The following is a 20,222-nucleotide window of genomic DNA, read 5'->3' as shown; positions in this document are numbered from 1 at the left end:
GGATCACTCTGAACACAAGGAATTCATTATTCATACGTTTTCCCTGCTCTCCTAGGAATAACAAGACAGGCCCTAACGGCCTGGCTTCCCTGTGGATTTTGACATACTGATGATGATGTCAGTCTTGCCCAGATAAGGAGGATGGAACGACAGACAGACGGATGACACATGGACACATCTTCTAGACGGCTTGTCCCTTAGACCAGTGTAAAGTTATTGCATACAGCATATCCTAATGGATGCATTGCCGCATGCCTTCACTTTAGGAGCATGCTGCTTAACACTCCCCCAAGCAACAACAAGAACAAAAGAAACAAGGCCTATACTTTGAAAATGTCCTTCATATCAGTGCGAAGAAATAATAATAATACATTTTATTTATAACGCACTTTACATTTTTGCAAACCTCAAAGTGCTACAGAGTTAAAAACATGGCATAAAACAGCAAAGGCAACCAAACAATTACATGGGACTCTACTAGGCTAAAGGGTCAAATTAAAAACTAGGTAAAATCAGGGCATAGAAAAAAAGAAAAAGGTCAATTTTTAAAAGCATCAGCAGGCGTGGGGCAGTAGAGTAGAAGGCCCGGTCGCCCATGCATTATATTGTAATGGTTTTAATATGATGCAACCAACAGGTCAGTGAAAGTGCTGCTGGTGGTGAGACAAACGGTGCTGTAACCAGAAGACAACAGGTTCAGTCCCTGCAGCACTGCATCCTGAGGACACTGCAACAGGACAACACAGGACAACACTGAGCTAATTCACGCTGAATCAGTCACGAGCTAAACTCTCTAAGACTGAACTACAAAGCAGACACTGAACGTCTGAATTGTCTGACGTTAACCATCCATGTATGCCCTATAGGCCTGTCCCCGACTAAGGATTTGTTTAGTCGAATCTAATTGGCGACTAATTGCCAATAGTCGACTGGCAGTCGACTAATAATAAAAATAAAAAAAGGGCCAAGTCTACACAGTTTGTTTTGTGTCTCCAGCAGAGTTTCTAGTGTCTCTATCTCTCTCTGGAAGAGGTTGCACATGAACTCTGCAGCCGCACTGAGGCGCTCCAACACAAACAATACCAATACAAAGACTTGGAATAAGAAGAATGAAGTGGAAGTTACGTGTGGTTGCAGGTGTAGACTTGGCCAAAAAACATTTTAAAACATTTTTGGCCATTAAAAAAAAAAAAAAAAAAAAAATCCGACTAGAGTCGACTAAGAGACACGCAGTCGACTCGGACCCCCCGCGACTAACCAGTCGACTAGTCGACTTAGTCGAGGTCAGGCCTAATGCCCTATATACAGTTGTAGATCTGCTATTTTTGTAAATTTAGGGAAATTTGTCAACATTTTCACCTATAACGATATGCCCAAAATAAGGAAGCCAGGTTGAAAGTAGTTAAAGCTGCAATCCGTAACTTGTATGTCCTTCCTGGGATTTGAACCCAGGTGGTCTACCGCATAACAGACCAAATTTCCACTGCTCTTCCAAAATAGTCATCACTGCTTGGCCAGAGGAAATATTACACATTCAGGCAATATTTACTACCCAATAAATACCAGAGTCTAAAGTTCTCAATGGAAGAATAGGGAGACCAGCTCCATCCACGGCAGTTGTGCTAAATTATATTGTGGCTCCCAAACGTTTTAGCTTGAGACCCCAAACTAGTGAAAATAGCCGATCTACAAGCTCACAACGTTGTGAGCTTGTAGATCGGCTATTTTCACCACTTTTATATAATTTTGAATTAATGGAATTTCTTTGATTTTTTAAAAATGTATTACATTCTCTTGAAATGTAATTCTTTCACAGAAATTGTGATTTTTTATGAAAATCTTTTGAAGTAATAATAAAAAAAAGATTTAACGAAAGAATTGACTCCTACCCACAGAAATGGGTCGGCGACCCAAAAATGGATCTCGACCTATTGTTTGGGAAACAATAGTGCTCTACCATACAGATTGGTTCAAATAAATTTGTATTCATTAACATGATTGCAGCTTTAACACTCAGCTCAGCGTTCTATACAGGGTCCTGAGCGGATATGAGCGTGGGTGGATTGATCAATGACTAAGCATCAGCAGTGCAACCATCTTGTTAGGTTCCCACACACTATCCCACTTTCTCAAATGGTTCTCAAACGCTTTTTTCTTTTCAAACCATGTGAGAAAGTCATATTCCCTCAATGGTAAACATAGGATGGTAACATTTTACTGTGCTAAATTGGAGAAATCTCACTTCACAAAGCTGCAATCCATGACTGGCATGTCCTACCCGGGATTGGAACCTGGGTGCCCCCCCCCCCCCCCCCCCGCTTGAGTGCCAACATTTCTACCACAGAGCTAATAGAGCATGCCTGCTTGCTCAGAGGAGAAATTGAATTTTGAACTCCAGGCAGTGCCACTTGTCAACCTGACCACAATCTGAGCCAATCAGGATGGAATATGAAAAATGGAACAGATACATCTTGATCAAATGACTATAGAGATAATGTGACAGACACGCACACACAGACGTCCGGCCTGGCGGAGACAATAAATTACTAACAGTCATGCTACTGTAGCAAGCAACCAATCAATGGTCTACTTTAAAATTAAGTATTTCAAAGCCACCTACACACTGCTCGTCATCATTTTCCAGGGCATTGTAAGACAAAGTGAAACACCTTTACCTTTTTTGGATTGTCGAAGCCCGGCTTGCAGAATTGCTTGTAATATTCCCAGTGGCTTTTGTTGTACCTGGAGCTGTATTGCACGTCCAGGTACGTGGCAAATCTGTCAGGGCACTTGGAGACACAGAGCTGGGGACGACAACACATCCTCTAGGGTTACTACTATCGATTATGTTCTTAGCGATTATTCTATTGATAACTATGTCAATTAGCTGAATAATTGAGAAGCTCTTTTTATATTCTTTAAATGTTTTATGTTATACTCGATTAACCACTTAATCCCTTTTATATCTTGTCGCACAATGGTGCTCACAACGCAATTTACCGTACTCTTTTTACATTTACATTTTTAGAAATGTTTGAATTTTCCAAATAAATTGATTATTAATCTATTCATCTATTATTTTTTTTATTATTTTAACATTTGATGATAAAATTAGATTAGTTTGATTAACTGTGCACCCCTAATCCTCTTAATAAGAGAAACCATCAATTTTGCATTATCAATCTATCACAGAGTAAATCATGGACAGGATCAGGATCACACAGGAGTGTAATGAGGGTCCTTACCTGGATTGTAGGGCACTGGAGGTTAATTAGAACTGCAGGATTGGCACATTGCAATATGTTGAAGTAGAATAGTATGGCTTTGTTTCTGCAGACGGCGGAGCAGGGGAAAAGCAAAGTGGATGTATTAGAAGATGGCAATTGCTGGATTCAACAAATTGAGATTATTCATTAATATGACAGTGTGATGTTTTACCAGCCAGTCTTTACACACAGCGTGCACAGCACAGTAAAGCCTCTCATAATTAACCATGGGCCATGCCTTTTACAATCTGTTCAAACTAGCCTTTTGTGGGCCAAGAGATAACAATGGACAGATGGGAGGGTTGCGCAAAACATGCTGAATATAATTATTCCAACATAAAATAATAAAAAAGGGGATGTTCTTTTTGTATTTTTAACTCACGCATTAGGGGTACCCTGCTGACCACAGAACTGTCCGTGGCTGTCTGTTGGATAGACCACCTTCCTGGGGTCACCATGGATCCAAGCTGAAAACGTCAAATATATTTTATGATGCATTCTTGTCCAAAGGACCATACAGTATAGAGTACCAAAGTCCTGACGTCACTCATTCATCACCTGGGTCACGGAAGTAATTTCTCTATGGAGAATAACATTGGGTCATCATAGAATCGTCTCATATAAGAATTGTGGTCCAAAAATAAACAAATTGTTTCCGGCGCTATTGTCAGGGAGGTGGCTCTGTATCGTTTACGATAGTCATATTTGATAACAGTCTGTTTCTGGCTAATTAATTCGGCGGCGGTAACGTATGCTTCATATCTATATGAGTCAAACCGCCGTGCTCATTAGTTTCTTTTTGGAACACAGTTCTCATATGACACGATATTAAACACGTCTATGGGAATTCAGAATGGGGGGGGGGGGGGTACGTGACCCAGGTAGGATGCGTGAATTACGTCAGACTTTGGTGCTCTATAACATAACATGATGATACCATACAGCATGCCAATATTATACTTAAAGGGATAGGATAGTTCACCCCCAAAATGACTTTTTTTCCTATCGATTAGTCACCCCATGGAGACTTGAATTCATGGATATTTTTTTGTTTTTGTCGCATTCCTAAATTTGATGACCAGCGGACCGGTAGGCAGCGGTTCCGGTAGGAGACACAAAGGAGACTCTTTGTGTCTCCTACCAGAACCGCTGCCGGTCATCAAATGATTGGCTTAGGAATGCAAAAAAATAAATAAAAATCATTCAGTGCCTGACTTATTTCTGGCAGTTTGGCTCTGAGTGCCAGAGCCAAAATTCATTGTAAAAAAAAGTGCTTAGGAGCCAAGATACAGCCTTTTTCAGTAAGAAGTTAAACAAGAAGTGAATGGAGCAGAACATTTTCAAATCATCATATCTTGGGTTCTGAACATTTTTTTCAAATATATATTTTTTTATTATTATTATTATTATTTTTTAAATAATTTTGGACGTCTTAGACGTCCAGTGGCACAGGGCTTATGATACAACGGACGTCTTAGACGTCCAATGGCACTGAATGAGTAATAATACATGAGAGGCTGTGGTATATCATGATTATATCACGGCTATGGTTGTGTTACTGATTTAACATGGTTGCAACTTGCCAATGATTGTGAACAATATTCACCCACAATTTTAACAGTTTATTTTAACATTTTAATCTTTAGTTGTCAATTCACTTCTATGGTTGCTACTCAAAACATGTAGCAGTGGGTTATCACAAACAACAGAGAACTGCAAAGCGTTACAACGGAGCATTATTTCTTTTGCATGAATGACTCAGTACTCTACGTGTTTAACTACACAGAACCACAGGATATAAACAGCCAAGTTAGTTAATTTCCTGCCACGTTAATATGAAATGATGAATGCCATCACCAACATACAGTAGGTGCAGGTGCTACAGTGTTGCTTACACCATTATAACCGGGAACGCATCTGTGTCATTTTAGATTTATTTTTAATTTTTAACTCAAATCTTTGCTTCTGGGGGTCCCTGGAACAAAATAGTTTGAGGTGGGGCTAAATATATTTGGGAGGTCCTTGGCATGGAAAAGTTAATTCATACTCTGCCACAGGATGGGGTCGCGCGGCAAAAATAGCCGATCTACCAACTCACAACGAGCTTGGAGATCAGCTGTTTTAGGCACACGACACCATCGTACGATAAGTATAAATGTAGTATGAATGTAACAACAAGTCTGTCTGGAAGTTTGTGTCTAGAAGTGTGTTATCACATCTAAACATGGTTTGATCTGTACGTGTTTTGCTTAAATAATCAAAGGTTTTGTGACACAAGAGTCAGAAAGGCCAATTGTTCCTGCGCACACACACACAACCACCAGGACTAGCAACTTATTTAAGTTTGGAAACACACCTATTTATTGTGAGGAAATGTTTGTGCAAAAATCCATTTAAAGCTTTGGTAATGTAATTCAGTTTATTCTCTGTGCTGTCAACACACCCCATGTATCCCCAAATTCAATTTACTCAGCAAACCTTTGTGTTCGTTTGTTTGCCTGGCCTGAACAAGACTCTATAAAGGACCCTTCCACCATGCACACTCTGTGAAGTATAGTGTTGAACCTGGTACACCGCAAATAAAAACAGCCTTTAATGCCAACACTTGTCCTCTCTACCACAGTCTGGATGAGATAGTAGAAAACTTATGCATGAGAAAAGAGAATGGGTAGCAGTGAAAGAATGGAAAGTTCTTCAGCTAAAATGCAGACATGCCAGTGTCTATAAGAAGTCAAATCTGTTTTATGGCCGTGTGTGCTTTTAAAGTAATTGGGGAAAGGTTTCATCCCCATCCCAGACTGGGACGTGACAATAGGATGGTGAAGGGATGGTACTTTGAAGAGTTCAATCAAATCATTTGGGCTGTAATTAAGTATATTTGTGTGAAAAGGGCAGTAAGGAAGAATACTTGCTCAACACTCGTCATATGTTCTTAACTAATAAATCAACAATTATGTCATTCCAAATCCCCTAGTAGCCTACATGTAGCAGCCATTTAGAATATCTGAATATCTGAGATTCATGGTACAGACAATGAGTCAGGGAAGGTTGGAATTCTGTAAATCTGTACTTGATCCAGTAATTGAAAAGATTCTCCTGCTGAGCAGCGCTTTACATACATAATCCGAATTTCCGAACATCGCTTCAATATCAGTGGTTCTCAAACGTGTTCATGTCATGGAACCCCAAATTGATACTTATTAAGCTGCAGATCCCCCGTTTGAAAGCATTTTGTGCCAGGGAGTGGGATCCCCAAAAGAGCCGATGTACAAGCTTACGACGCGACGCATTGTGAGCTTGTAGATCGGCTATTTTTGAATTGCCTAAGTATAAAATGTGGGTTCAGTGTTAAACTGATTTTGATTCTATACCAACTATAGTTCCCCCTGGAACCCACTCAAGGACCCCTGGGGTTCCCCCGGACCCCACCTTGATAACCACTGATCTACATGAATGAATGTTGGCAGTTACAACAGGTGTGTGCAAGGTTAGATGTTAATACAAGTTTAGATGTTCTAAAATAGAACATGCATTTAACTTGCTGCACCTGGGACCAGCCACCTCTGACATCTAGAAACTGGTAACACTACACATCGTTGGTTCTCAAAGTCCTTGGGGGGTACCAGGGGGTCCCCAGAAAAAGTAGTTAATATAGCGTCACAATAATTTCAACCACTTTAACTATTATTTTATACTTTAGCTCCGCACAATGAGCGTGTATATTATCTGCTATTTTTGAAAAATCTTGAAAATGTGTGCAAATCTTATATATATATATATATTTTAAAGCGAATATTTTTAAACTCAAATCTTTGCTTTTGGCGGTCCCTGGAACAATATTTTTGAGATGGGGGTCCGTGGCCAAATACATATAATTTTGGGGGTCCTTGACATGAAAAAGTTTGAGAACCACTGCACTACACAACACGCCCACATGTAGCAGCTCCGCCTTGTCATGGTGTTATCATTAGTTTGCAGGTGTGTACTTGCTCAAGATGACAAGTGAACGGTTTTGAGTGGTTATGACTGCACTTACTCTTTCCCTAGCATGATTTGGCTTCACTTTTGTTCACGACAGCTAGTAAACATCATGAGTGTTGTTTGGAAACACATTGCATTGTGAGAATGAACAGGAAAAGACAAAAGATTCCAACAAGCCCATTTGCAAGCAATGCTTGCCAAAGGACAGTGACAAACAAGTGTGTTAATCAACCTGGTCGCCAGAGAAAACATTACTATACTACACTACCGTATTACAGCAAATCACAAAAAATTACTCAATCCTAGATTTTCTTTATTCAAAATACATTTAAACTGATTACATATTATTTACTAGTCTGTGCTTATCAGTAGCCAGTGGTTCTCAAACCTTTTCATGTCAAGGACCCCTAAATTAATGTGTATTTGGCCGCTGACCCTATCTGAAAAGATTTTGTGCCAAGGACCCCATACAAGATTTGTGGTGTTAAAAATGTCAAAAACATTTTCAAAGAATTTCAAGATTTCTTTTGAAAATAGCTCATGTATAGGGCCACTTTGAAAACCCCTGCATTAGACCACAAACTACCATAACTCTGAGAGCGTATTTAGTTCTTAACTATTCATAATTCATCTGGGGACCCCCTGGAACCCCCTCAAGGACCCCTGGGGGTCCCCGCACCCCACTTTGAGAACCACCGCAGTAAGCATCTGGAATGGTGCTGAGTCGGCAGCAGCGGGCTTCTCACCACTCAGTGTGGCCACTCACTGGCTCTGGGGCACCTCACAGGACTCTGCTGCTGACAGTGCATCTGCCTTGCAAAGCTGAGATGCACACTATCAGTGGTTTGCAGAAACCTACAATGGTAACGTTTCTTCTCTGGCGATTGGGCTGGTGTTAATATAACAAATTTAGCACTACTGTGTTGCACTACTTTGAACCAGGAGGATCATGATGCTGATGACGATGACGACGATGATGATGATGAATAGATAAATAGATAGCTAGGTAGGTAAGATAGATAAGATAGATAGATACTTTATTAATACCGAAGGAAATTTGTTCTGTTCAACAGCTCCAGTTGCCATACATTCATACAGATTTGTCAGTAAAAAGAAGCATGATGAATATATTTAAAAAAAACATTACATCAATAGAAATAGAATGCTGATGCTGATGATGATATACATTTTTTAAACACAGGGCAACCATCATGCTTCATCTATTTTAGTCTTGTGACAATGTGAACATGAAATGTGTGGCTAAACCAGTCCCATGTGAATAAATGCAAATGTTCCATTACAAACAGCCAATAGAATCGTGATGTTTACATGAACAGTGGGTGACTTTCCCTGCTTCGTTGATCATTCAGAACGATACATTACTTCAGTAAATAAGAAAAAAGGGAAGAAAGAAAAATATATTCCCACGAGCAAACAGCTGCAGCAGAAGTAAAGTGACACTACTGGGTCATCCAGCACTTATAAGAAACTAGTTGAGTACACTATAATTCTTCATTGGCCTACCAGCATGATATTTTCTGGGCACACAGGGAGTTGTATGAAATCATTAGACACCTTCCTGGTGTTACTGCCTGATCCACACTGGCTAAAAGAATAAATATAACGCAGAAAAACAGCCTCAACTCCCACAAACTTGCCACAACCAGGGGTGTTGGCAATTCTACCGAACATAGAGATGGAATCCCAATTTTTATTATTTTGTAAGTTTGTTGTTTGGACTGATAGCTACACAGTAAAATATCATACTGTGTGGGAGAACAGCCCACCTATCTAAGCTCTAGAGGTTTGCATCATGATGCATATTCATACTTTGTCATGCGACTGTGATGCTCGCCGAAACTGATAATAATTTTCACCAAAAACATGGCACATCAATTAAGTTATTATTAGCGAGTGACACGGTCGTACCACAAAGTATAAATGAGTCATTAGCCAGATATAGAAACGCCTACAGAGACAACACAAACCTACTTACCATACTTCCCTAATCACTCACTCTAAATCCCTCATTGACTTTCCCATCTGTGATGCATGATTCATACTTTGCGAGCCGGTGTCGTGCACCGAAAAATACAAATAATTTTGATTTAGATTGTGTGTTGTGTTGAACTTTGGAACATATGAATAAAAACTTGATTTCTGTTCGACCTTTTAGGATTCATAATCAAAAATTGCACAGGGCAGATATGACAAATAACTTAAATGACATATTTAATAATGTATAATGTAAAAAAAAATAGCAGAAATAGCTGACCTACAAGCTTACTATGCGCGCGTTCAAAGCTTGTAGATCTGCTATTTCTGCTATTTTTGGAAAATGTTTGAAAATGTTTGAACATTTTTCAACATGGAAACGGTTATTATGATTATGGTAAAATATTATGCGATTATCTCAAATAATTGCGATTACGCGATTATGTAATAATTGTGACTGGCCTACTAGAAGCTCACGCTTGTAGACTATTTTTCAGTGTGCGACACCTGCGTACAACTAGGTGTAAATCAGGCTTCAGAGTTGCTGTACGTTACACTCATAGACTGTAAAAAATAATGGACTAAGCTACGCCATTGGTTTCTACAGACCGTAAATGAAGCCGATTGTTCAGGAAATTCAAATCCGCCATCTTTCAATATCACGTCATATCCTGCAGAATGCAACCAGATAGCTTGTCAATCAAGAGCGGGGGCGGGGAATGAATGCTATTGGTTGTGTAGCTTGTCAATCAAATCATCCCGCCCCACCTAGAGCATAGCCTACTTTATCGTCAATTTTTAAATTAATGGGACCATAATTTACCAAAACGCATAACATGATGATTGAAAGGAGACTTTAAACTAGCGACTGGAAGCATATAGTATTTATGACAATGTTTATAAAGGTAAGAAAATCAAGTCTAAAGTTCATCAAAAACCCATCCGCTTGCATTGAGATAAATTCTTTCTGACACCAGCAGGGGTAAAACAGCAAAACTACAGGCCATTCATATGAACTGTCAATTGAACTCTCTTCCTTATTCGAGTCAATTTCAAAGCAGGAAGCTGAGCCCTTGGTTACACTACAGGACCTAAACTGCAGAAGAACAGTAGGAAGAGCGAGGAACTCAAAATTCCAAGATGGAGGAATTTATTTTAATTTGACCTGGTAGAGCACTTTGCTCGACCTTGGTTGTTGCAAATGTGCTTTATAAATAAAGTTTGAGTTGAGTTGAGGAATGCATGTGTATGCATCTCTGTGTGTGTGTGTGTGTGTGTGTGTGTGTGTGTGTGTGTGTGTGTGTGTGTGTGTGTGTGTGTGTGTGTGTGTGTGTGTGTGTGTGTGTGTGTGTGTGTGTGTGTGTGTGTGTGTGTGTGTGTGTGTGCGTGTGTGTGTGTTTACATGTGTGTGTGTGTGTGCAATCAAAAAACCTTGTGTGACTGATGAATCATCAGCATGGCGTCAAACTCACCCACGGTGCCCAGACCAATGTAACCGAGGATGACGATGACGAAGATGACACAGCACACCACGTCAGTGCAGCTCCTGGAGGAGAAGATTCACGTATGGTGAGACAGGCGTATACAGTATGTAGAGACAGGCGAGGAGGAGAAAAGAGAGGAAAAAGGAAAAACGAATGTAATGCAACATAGCATAACAAAACAGTGTGAGGTATAACAAAACACTGCAACTTTACAAAACATAACATAGCATACCAGCATTGTTGCAGAGTGTATGCACTCTTTGCATGGCATCCACATTCAATTCAAAATACTGGTGAGTGGTGACGACCTACAAGCCAATGAAGGGCTTGGCTGTGGCACCCCCTTTACCTTCAGGACATGATCCACCCCTACTCCCCCCTCTTGCACACTTCAGCTCGCACAGGATGTCTGTCCCTCCCTTTCGTATGACAACCTGGCCTGGCCAATGCTCCAAGCATTGACGCCCTCAGTCAGGACTGCAGGCTCAGTCTGATTTCCCACCGCTGTCTGAAAACTCTTCTCTTCAACCTCACCCCCTAGCACTCAATCTTTGTATCACTTCTTGTTGCCTATCTTTTGATAGATTATAGAATATGATGCAGGTGTAAGTTGGTGACTTATTCACATAATTACGCATGCTATTTAGATAGACATATAATGTTTTCTTGTCCAGAAATGCTAAGAATGTTATTTAGATAGCGTGTTGTTTAGACAGATGCTATGTTTGAAGTTTACCTGGTATCCTAGCTACTTTAGCACCTAATTGTTTTCTTTGCTATATTAATTGGCCACTTGTAGTCCAAGGTCATGTGACTTTGCAGTGAAGCTCTAAATGTGAGTGCAGTATTTGCCACCAGGCAAGACAAGGTGCCATCTGTGCGCTCAGTTCTCAGTGAAACTATAACGGAGCTCCATTGACTTTCTAATGAGACACTGAATCCCCCCAGAGTTAACTGTCCCCACAGGCACACTGACAGCTAGTGTGAAGGCTGGCTTTTTCTCCTCCTCTGTGTCTTTCTCTCTCTCTCTCTTTGTCTCTCGCTCTGTCTCTGTCTGTCTGTCTGTCTGTCTCTCTCTCTAGTGGCCACAGTCTACTGATTTAGAGCAGCCAACCACTCTCTCTTTCTTTTATAGGAAGGCTTTGATATGTCCTGTGCTCTCTGTCATTGGGAAGATTTTGTTTGGCCCCCTCTCACTTTTTGATACATCCTGTTCTCTCTATCTCTCTCTCTCACACACACACACACACACACACACACACACACACACACACACACACACACACACACACACACACACACACACACACACACACACACACACACACACACACACACACACACACACACACACACACACACACACACACACACACACACACACACACACACACACACACACACACACACACACACACACAGCACCCTACAGCGTGCCACACCAATTGACTTTGGACTCTTGTTGCCTCCAGCTCCTTCCTTTCAACCAGAGGAGCAAAGCCAATGTCAAGAGGCGGCCCGGGCCTACAGATGCCACAGTGTTTCTCCTTCACCCATTTCTTTGAAGAGTCACTTGTACTCGTTTTGCATGCAGCCTGGTGGCACCATTTTATCCAGACACCACATATGTGCACAGTGCCTCTCAGCCCGCGAACACGTTTCATGATTTAAACAGCAGAGCAGATGGTCCTGGGAAACCAGAGTCGCTGATGCACAAACAGAATATCAATTTTATACTACGAAAGATAATACTATTCCAATCAGTGAGAAATGCAGACACTAATGCACCTCTATCGAGACACCAATGTGCTTGTTTAGAGCAGTTCCATTGAGACACAAACACACTCATTTAAAACTGTTTTGCTAAGCGCGGCTCCTCCACGGATTTAAGAGCCATTGTGCGGGTTAAGCTCAATATTTTAAATTAGTATTTAAGTGTTCTGGAAGGGAATTGCAATTAGGCACAAATGTTTAAGACCCTGTATTAATACTGTAGTGTAGGCAATTGCAACAACACATGCATTTCATGGTATTGAACTGCTCTTGGGAGAGTGGCTTGTTTATTTTAGCATTACAGAGGAATGAGATTCTCAGCGCTGTCCAAACAGTATGTGCATGTAATTGCTCTCTTCTCTCTTTGTGGTAAATGATGTCACCAACGTCATCTGAATTACGTCGAGCCAGCACAGCAGACACAATACTGCACTTAATCTGGACGTCTGATACAACTAAGATAGTACCCACATGACATTGGCCACCCATCCCATGACGCTGATAATGGCTAACCCATACAGTCTGTCCCACATCCTTCAGGAAAAAAACACCATTATCAGTGGAACCACCGATTAAATCACATTTAATGGCCCAGACAGACTCAAAGTATGATAAAAGAAATTCTGACGTATAACTGAAAGAAGAACCAGAATATAAATTATATTCCGGTGAAGGTCGTAGTTTACAAGAAGAAGCATGGTTTAGAATTTGAAAACACAAAGGAAACCTTGCAGTTCTCTTTGCCAAATAGCCGACATCGTAGACTATGAAGGGGACACGGATAGGCGGAGACCCACAGTCAGTGCTTTCTCTATTATCATAATTATTAACAAAAGGAGACATGGTAGAATAATCATTTCACTTCACACAAAAGTAAAAAGCTGTCGGGAAGAGCTGTCAAAGTTTCCATGGCAATGGCTGGATAACTCATCTTCCATTCCCTCTGCGTCATTTAGCTTCCAAAAGCCACACAACCAACTCTCCTCCTCCTTCATGTGACTGTGAGGCCCGCTTTGCATCCAACCTCATAGTACAGTGACAGTCACATCTGCCTCATTAAGACAAAGTGCAAGCATAGCACCACAGCACTAATACAGTCACCCTTGAGGCGTTAAAAGGTGACTGCTGAAGGGAGGCTGACAAAGCAATGTGAGGCGCTAAGCAAGCATATTGTCTTGTTGTCTTCTTATTTTCAAACCAGGCAAAGCTGACTGTGTAAATACGACCAGCCTCCAAACCAAACAGGACATCTATCTTCAACCAACCGCTCCCCAAACTCTCCACCTCCTCGAATCACTTTTCAAATGTGGACCAAAGTGCCACCCTGCGGTTCGCGTGCTGGGCTGGCAGAGCTGTGAGTCGTGAAAGTGCTTGTGAGGGGAGAGAGGAGAGACTGCTGGCAGGCCTGTCTGCTGGCTGGTGCCATGAGAAGCTGTGTGTCACTGCTGTATTTGCAGGGCTGCTAACTCTGCAAGAGCCAAGGTGACACAGCTGACGGTGGTGCCACAGAACAGTGTGTGTACCATTCTGGTATTTCACCGCCAGACTGTCTCCATGTCGTTATGAGCTGTAAGAGAGCGAGAGTGTGTGTGTGTGTGTGTGGGGGGAGCCATGAGAAGTTTGTCTGATGAACACAAGGTTCCTTTAGAACCTTTTCTACGTGTTGTAGTAAGAGAGTGACTCAATTTGTAGACGAATCAAGAGTGTGATGTGTCACAGATTTATATTGCATTATACTGTAACATAAGACCAGCTCATGCGTTAATACAGTATGGGTGAGTAGTATGTGCAGTTGCGGTTCATTCACATATTATTTGTATCCCCACTCCATCAGCAACAATAAGGCAGTAGTACAGTATATTATTTATAAGTAAAATTAGTTCCACAGTGTGTCCACTCCTGTCTGGTCTGCTGAATAACAGATTCAATTTCAACGGCGTGCTTGTGCAAGAAAACAAGACAACAGTGGAGTCAGTTCACAGTATCCTGTTAGCACCTTCATACAGCTGTAGGAATTAAATGGGCTATGATAATGAGACTGGAGGCTTGAAAACATGGCTTCACAGCAGCCTGTGCCCTGTGGAACCTACACTGAGCAGCATAATAGAGATAAGCTAAAATGATCGCCAAGAAATTTAAAGGAGAAAATTATAACTTTGAGTGTGAACATTATAAATGCGATGGGAAAACATTACGTTTAACCTTGGATCATTTTCATCTTGCCAAGATCATTTTAAACTGTTGCTCTGTGCAGACAAAAAGACTTTGTCCACTGTGAACACTTTATCTTATTATGACGACATTGCAATCTGTCACGGCTATACAGAAAGAAAGGAGTTATTGTCTACTGGCCGTGTCTTATCTCATGTTTTCTGCACTTCCCTTTTGACCTTGTCCTTCTGAGAGATCCATTTCAGACACTTTGGATGTAACATCTCTCTCCATGCTTGCAAGCATTAAAAATGACAAAAGACAATTATGTGGTTTCATCTCACTCTTGGGTACAAATACAAATGTCAACCCCCCCCCAGCAAGGTCTTAATAGAGGTGCATTAGTGTCTGGGTCGTAGCACCGGGCACCACGAATGGTTGATCCGCCCCTGGTTATGAGCTCGTACTGTAGATCGGCTGTTTGCGGGGGGTTGACGTCAGCCAACATCTTACATTGAGAAAACAAAACAAACAAATTTGGACACGTTCTTAACTTGGCAGAAGAAGACAACATGGGTTGGCAATTTTCCAAAGGGAGCTAATAATATCTATATGCCATTTTTTCATGATACTGATACTGATGACACAGAGACTGATTGCACAAACATGGCTCAAAATGTCTGACACTGGCAGAACTCCACTGTAGTGTACGTCTGTACGATGGCATGGATCAGCTCACAGACAGCTGTCTTGACCCTGTCATACTGCACGACCCAAGACGCTTATGACAATGGTTCTGTCACATTTATGCTATAATATGGAAATTTTGTCTGGACGACACTAAGATGGCTGATAGCATACAGTGTGTCAACCTTTATACCCCCTCCATGTCATATCTCACAGTGATATGTGACCTACTTAATGTGTGTCACTGGGCTAACACCAGCTACCAGGATGACTAATGGCCATTATTGATCCAGGAGGTGGAGTAGAGAGAGCTGCCAACATTCAGATTCACTCTCTATTAACGCAGACACATGATCAATCTATCCGTGCTTAGACAGGGTTATGCACAAAACATCAATACTATCTTACGAAAAAGAGCCAAGATTTGGAAGACACTGACTAACAGTTAGGACATAGTTTCCGTTACAACATACTTGGATCTTTGGATAGGGTCCATTTGGTTCCATTTGGACCCCTGGTGGGCCCCGGACCAGACATTGAGAAACAGTGGTTTAAATAATAATATTACAACTATAGCCAACACACTGGTAAATAAGCTGTCAAGCGGGGTGCTATGGAGAAAGACATGAGAGAGACTTTTTACCAACAGAAAGGAGTCCAAGGCTGACGCATTTTCTTTTAAGGAAGTGTCTGGCAATGATGCATTGAAAAAGCTCAAAGCCTTGAAATCTTACAAAGCAACAACAACATCCCCACCGGATGTTTTTTTAGATCATCATTGTGAGCTTGTAGATGCAATTTTCAAATGGCCGAAACATATAGGGCTGAAGTGGTTAGTGTGTTTTGTAATAATAATCCAAATCTTAAAAGTAACTAGTAACAATATAATTGTAGTGGAGTAAGGTATAATATTTGCCTCAGAGATGTAGTGGAGTAGAAGTAAAAGTATAGAAAATTTCAAACACTCCAGTTGTTTCAAATTGTACTTAAGTACAGTACTTGAGTAAATGTACTTAGTTACTTTACACCAGTGTTCGAGATGCAGCTGAAGTCCTCTCTGTATAACCTATAAAACAAGGGTCATTTTCCTCACAAATTCTAATTGGTGAGAGTAACCACTCTATACAAAAAAGGAAGAAAATTAGAACTTGGCTACTATCGTCCTGTCTCCATTCTGTGTTCAGTTAAGTATCAAAGGTAAATTAAAGGATCATATGAAAATTTAAGAATTAATTACAAACAGTTATTTTTCTCACAATGTGTGCTGTTTGGATTTCAATCTGAACAATCTGAATCTGAACAATCTGAAAGAACGGATCTACACAGCAACATATTGCATTGTTAGCTGGTAGGTCAGTTATTTTTGACAAGCAACACAGTCATATTATGGAGCATAAATTGGGCTTTATTACTGCAGAAACACACCTTAATCCTAATCTAAGTGAAAATGAAAAATACTTTATATACTGTAAATACCTGTTATGAACTGGTCCTCTGAAGGTTGGGTCAAACTTGCGCGGCTCACCTGTAAGACAAGCAGATAATCTCATGATTAGTCACATTGAGAACCTGTGATGTAGCATTTGAATATGATACTCACCAGCACAGTGCTATAGACACAGACGTCAAACCAAGTGAAACTCAGTTGACATAGCCTAATCACTCTGCTCATCAACACAGATCATTGAGAGAACATCAATAAAAAATGTCCTGACATGTGCTCTGTTGTTAATGTTATTTATTTATTTGAAATTTCACTGGAGGATAAGCCCCTTGAGATGCAGCATCTCGCTTTCGAGGGGGTCCTGTTGTTGTTGTTGTTGTTGTTTTGTTTTTGTTTTTTTAAGATTGTACAGACTGTCTGTACATTTACAGAATTATGAATAAAAATGTCATATCATTGTAACAGAGAATAAGAATCACATCTGTGGTATATGTCAAAATAAAATCTAAAATGTCCTCAATAATTGTTCATGATAAGACATTGCAAACTACGGCATGGGCTGTACACGACACTAAACTGGATTAGTGGTTGCAGTGACGTCCCGTAATGGCAAAATCCTAAGAACAATATAGACAACAGCTACTGGTCCTCTGTCTCTGAGCAAGACTTTCTTAGAATTACGACCTGCACACACAGATTGTAAATTGCCATGGATATGTGAGTCAGCTAATATACGATTGAGGAAAAATTACACATACTAGAGCTCACTGCACTGCGCTGACCTCCACAATAGGTATAGGTCTCCCAACATCACTGCACTGAAAGGTGATGAACATGCTGAGAAGCAGCTGCAAAGAGCAAAACAATATTGCATATGGGGTTGCAATAAATCATCTGACGGATCTAAAAGTTTGGGGTCAGAGGAAGTAGTCCCCACTTGACTCTACTGAACATGCAAGTGCAGTCGCAAGATCCTCAATCACCCTATCTGTGTGCATGCTTTTAAGGTGTTTAGTGTGTTACATGTGTTACCACTAAATTGTAAGTCTATTTTCCCCCTCTTGACTTGTATAAAAGAGGGTAGCAAACTGAATGAAGGGGCTGGTCTACATACATTGCTGTGTAGGACAGACGGGGATCTCCTGAATAAATGGTGATTGTGTCTCAACACTTCTCGAACCTCTGCTTTATTATTGGGTAATTGATACTTAATATAAGTTATCAATTTATCTATAACAGTTGTGTGGTAGTAATAGAGGAGCACACCAGGAGATGAACACAGACTGTGAGCTGGTATATTGTAATGTGTGTTGCCCAGCCTACATTAGTACCTGTGGAAGCGGACTGAATAAGAAGGGACACAGGAAGTAGGATGGGCAGATTTACTGTGTGTGTGCGGGGAACGGTGAAGCTCCCAGTTGGCGCGCAACCAGAGAACTCTGTAACAACAACTTACTAATAAACTATTCATTGGAAATACAGCACGCCTGAAGACTGTTTGTGTGAGTCCATCGTTTAACTGTACGACGACAGGGCGGCACGTTACAAATTGGTGGCAGCGACGGGATATTCAGCGGACTACAGGCGCTAGCTATTGTTAGCTAAGAAGCTAACCGGCTAGCTACAGGCGTCTTCAGGCGACGTGCTAACAACATAACCATGCCATCAGGGGATGATGGAGCGGGCGACGGTGCCTCCTCGTCGACAGTACGGGCACCGGATCGACGCCCGGTTATTATGCCAGAACCTTTTGATGGGAAAGTGGGCGAGTGGACTGCATGGAGTGAGCAGTTTCAGTTAGCTGCTGAGATTAATGGTTGGAGATCAGCTGAGTGTCTGAACTTTCTCATTCTGTTGCTGAGAGGACCAGCCAGGACCTTCTGCAGCAACTTACCAGCGGATCTCAAAAGAAACTATGAGGTGCTGACTGATGCTCTACGGCAGCACTTTGAACCACCGGTGCATGCTGACTGGAACCGTTCAGCTTTTCTGGACCGCAGACGCAAAGGGGGTGAGGACCTGAGAGATTTTGGCTATGATGTGTGTCGGCTGGCTGCTAAGGCGTATCCAGATTACAGTGCAGCCATACGTGATTCCCTTGCTCGTGATCATTTTATTGCTAATATTGGGAATGCTGACATTCGTGTACATCTGCGCAGCAGTAAACCTAAGTCAATGGAAGAAGCTATGCATGTGGCAACAGAATTGGAGCAGATAAGGCAGCTTGAGGGCCAGGAGGTCCCCCACCACAAGATTAATGTGTGTGGCGCTGCTGAAGATACCACAGACAAAATGATTGTCCCTAAAGAACTGTTGGAGTCACTGTGTGAGAGTGTTGCACAGCTGCGGACAGAGGTGAGACACCTGACCGACAAGGATGGACGACAAGTCATGGGAGGAACGACAGGACCCACTGGAGGAGGCGGACGTCGACCTGCCAGTGAGCAAAGTCAGGGAAGAGGAAGAGCTCGTTTCCCGGGGAGCGACCGGACGCAGTCTTCATCTGTGCCCAGCAGAGCATGTTGGCACTGTGGATGCACTATGCACATGAAAAGAGACTGCCCATATGTGGCCAAGGACAGCCAGGCTGGCACACAGGATCCTCGGGCTACAGTAGCCTCGGGGGTGGTAGGAGAGGGATTCTACATTCAGGCCAGCATCGCAGATGTGGATTACGAGGTGATGGTGGATTCCGGGGCCCAGGTTTCGGTGGTGCAGGAAAGGATATGGAGAGAGGCGACGGGAGGCAGGATGGACTTGCTGAGACCCTACTACAAACCAATCACAGCAGCCAACGGACAGCCTCTCACCGTAATGGGAAGGTGGTCTACTGTCATGAATATTGATGGACTGAACCTTGCTGGTGACTTTGTGGTTGCCAGCGACGCTGACCAACGTGCATTGGTAGGAACTGATTTCCTTGTCAAATATGGAGCAGTGATTGACATGCAGAAACGCATATGCACCATCCTGGGTAAGCAGGTACCTTTGATCTCACGGGGGGGGACAGGCAGTATATGCAGGGTGGTTGTCATGAATGATGTTGTGATTCCTGCTAGATCTGAAATGTTCATACCGGGTAAAGTGGAGGGTACTCTTAACATTGAATGCACAGAGGGTATCATGGAACCATGTACTGAGGTCACAGAGAAAAACAATGTCATGGTAGCCCGTTGCCTGGGTAGGTCTGCTAAAGGAAAACTACCTGTGCGTGTGATTAATTTATCACCTGAACCTCAATGTCTCAGAGAGGGTACAAAACTGGGTGGGTACTCCATTTTTGCAGAGGGCTGTGAAACAGCAATCATTACTTGTTTAAATGGGGAAAAGCAGTCCCCACCACCCTCTCACCAGCCCAAGTGGGAAATAGATCAGTTACTACAAGTCCTTAACCTTGATGATGAGCAGTTGGACAGAACCCAGCTCAGAATTGTGAGAGAA

The 20,222-nt window shown here is 41.8% G+C and overlaps 1 protein-coding gene across 5 annotated transcripts in view; it reads right to left on the bottom strand.

Annotated features, from left to right (window-relative positions):
- Positions 1-20,222, bottom strand: part of slc44a5b (solute carrier family 44 member 5b) — a 66,020-nt gene that overhangs the window by 22,552 nt on the left and 23,246 nt on the right. For all 5 annotated transcript variants that reach the window (XR_013933241.1, XM_080429789.1, XM_080429791.1 and 2 more), the window contains exons 2-6: positions 16,814-16,862; positions 10,715-10,788; positions 3,649-3,733; positions 3,246-3,330; positions 2,676-2,804 (exon numbers count right to left, since the gene is read on the bottom strand). Coding sequence is in view for 4 of the 5 variants with exons in the window: in XM_080429789.1 (XP_080285915.1) it covers positions 2,676-2,804; positions 3,246-3,330; positions 3,649-3,733; positions 10,715-10,788; positions 16,814-16,862 (422 nt within the window). In the remaining variant the exon portion in view is untranslated. The remainder of the gene's footprint in view (positions 1-2,675; positions 2,805-3,245; positions 3,331-3,648; positions 3,734-10,714; positions 10,789-16,813; positions 16,863-20,222) is intronic.

This window comes from Gymnoscopelus braueri, assembly GCF_963280865.1.
Source record: "Gymnoscopelus braueri genome assembly, chromosome: 6".
NCBI classification, from domain to species: domain Eukaryota; kingdom Metazoa; phylum Chordata; class Actinopteri; order Myctophiformes; family Myctophidae; genus Gymnoscopelus; species Gymnoscopelus braueri.
The sequence above is the reverse complement of the archived record's forward strand: the minus strand, read 5'-3'. Positions and strand labels throughout refer to the sequence as shown.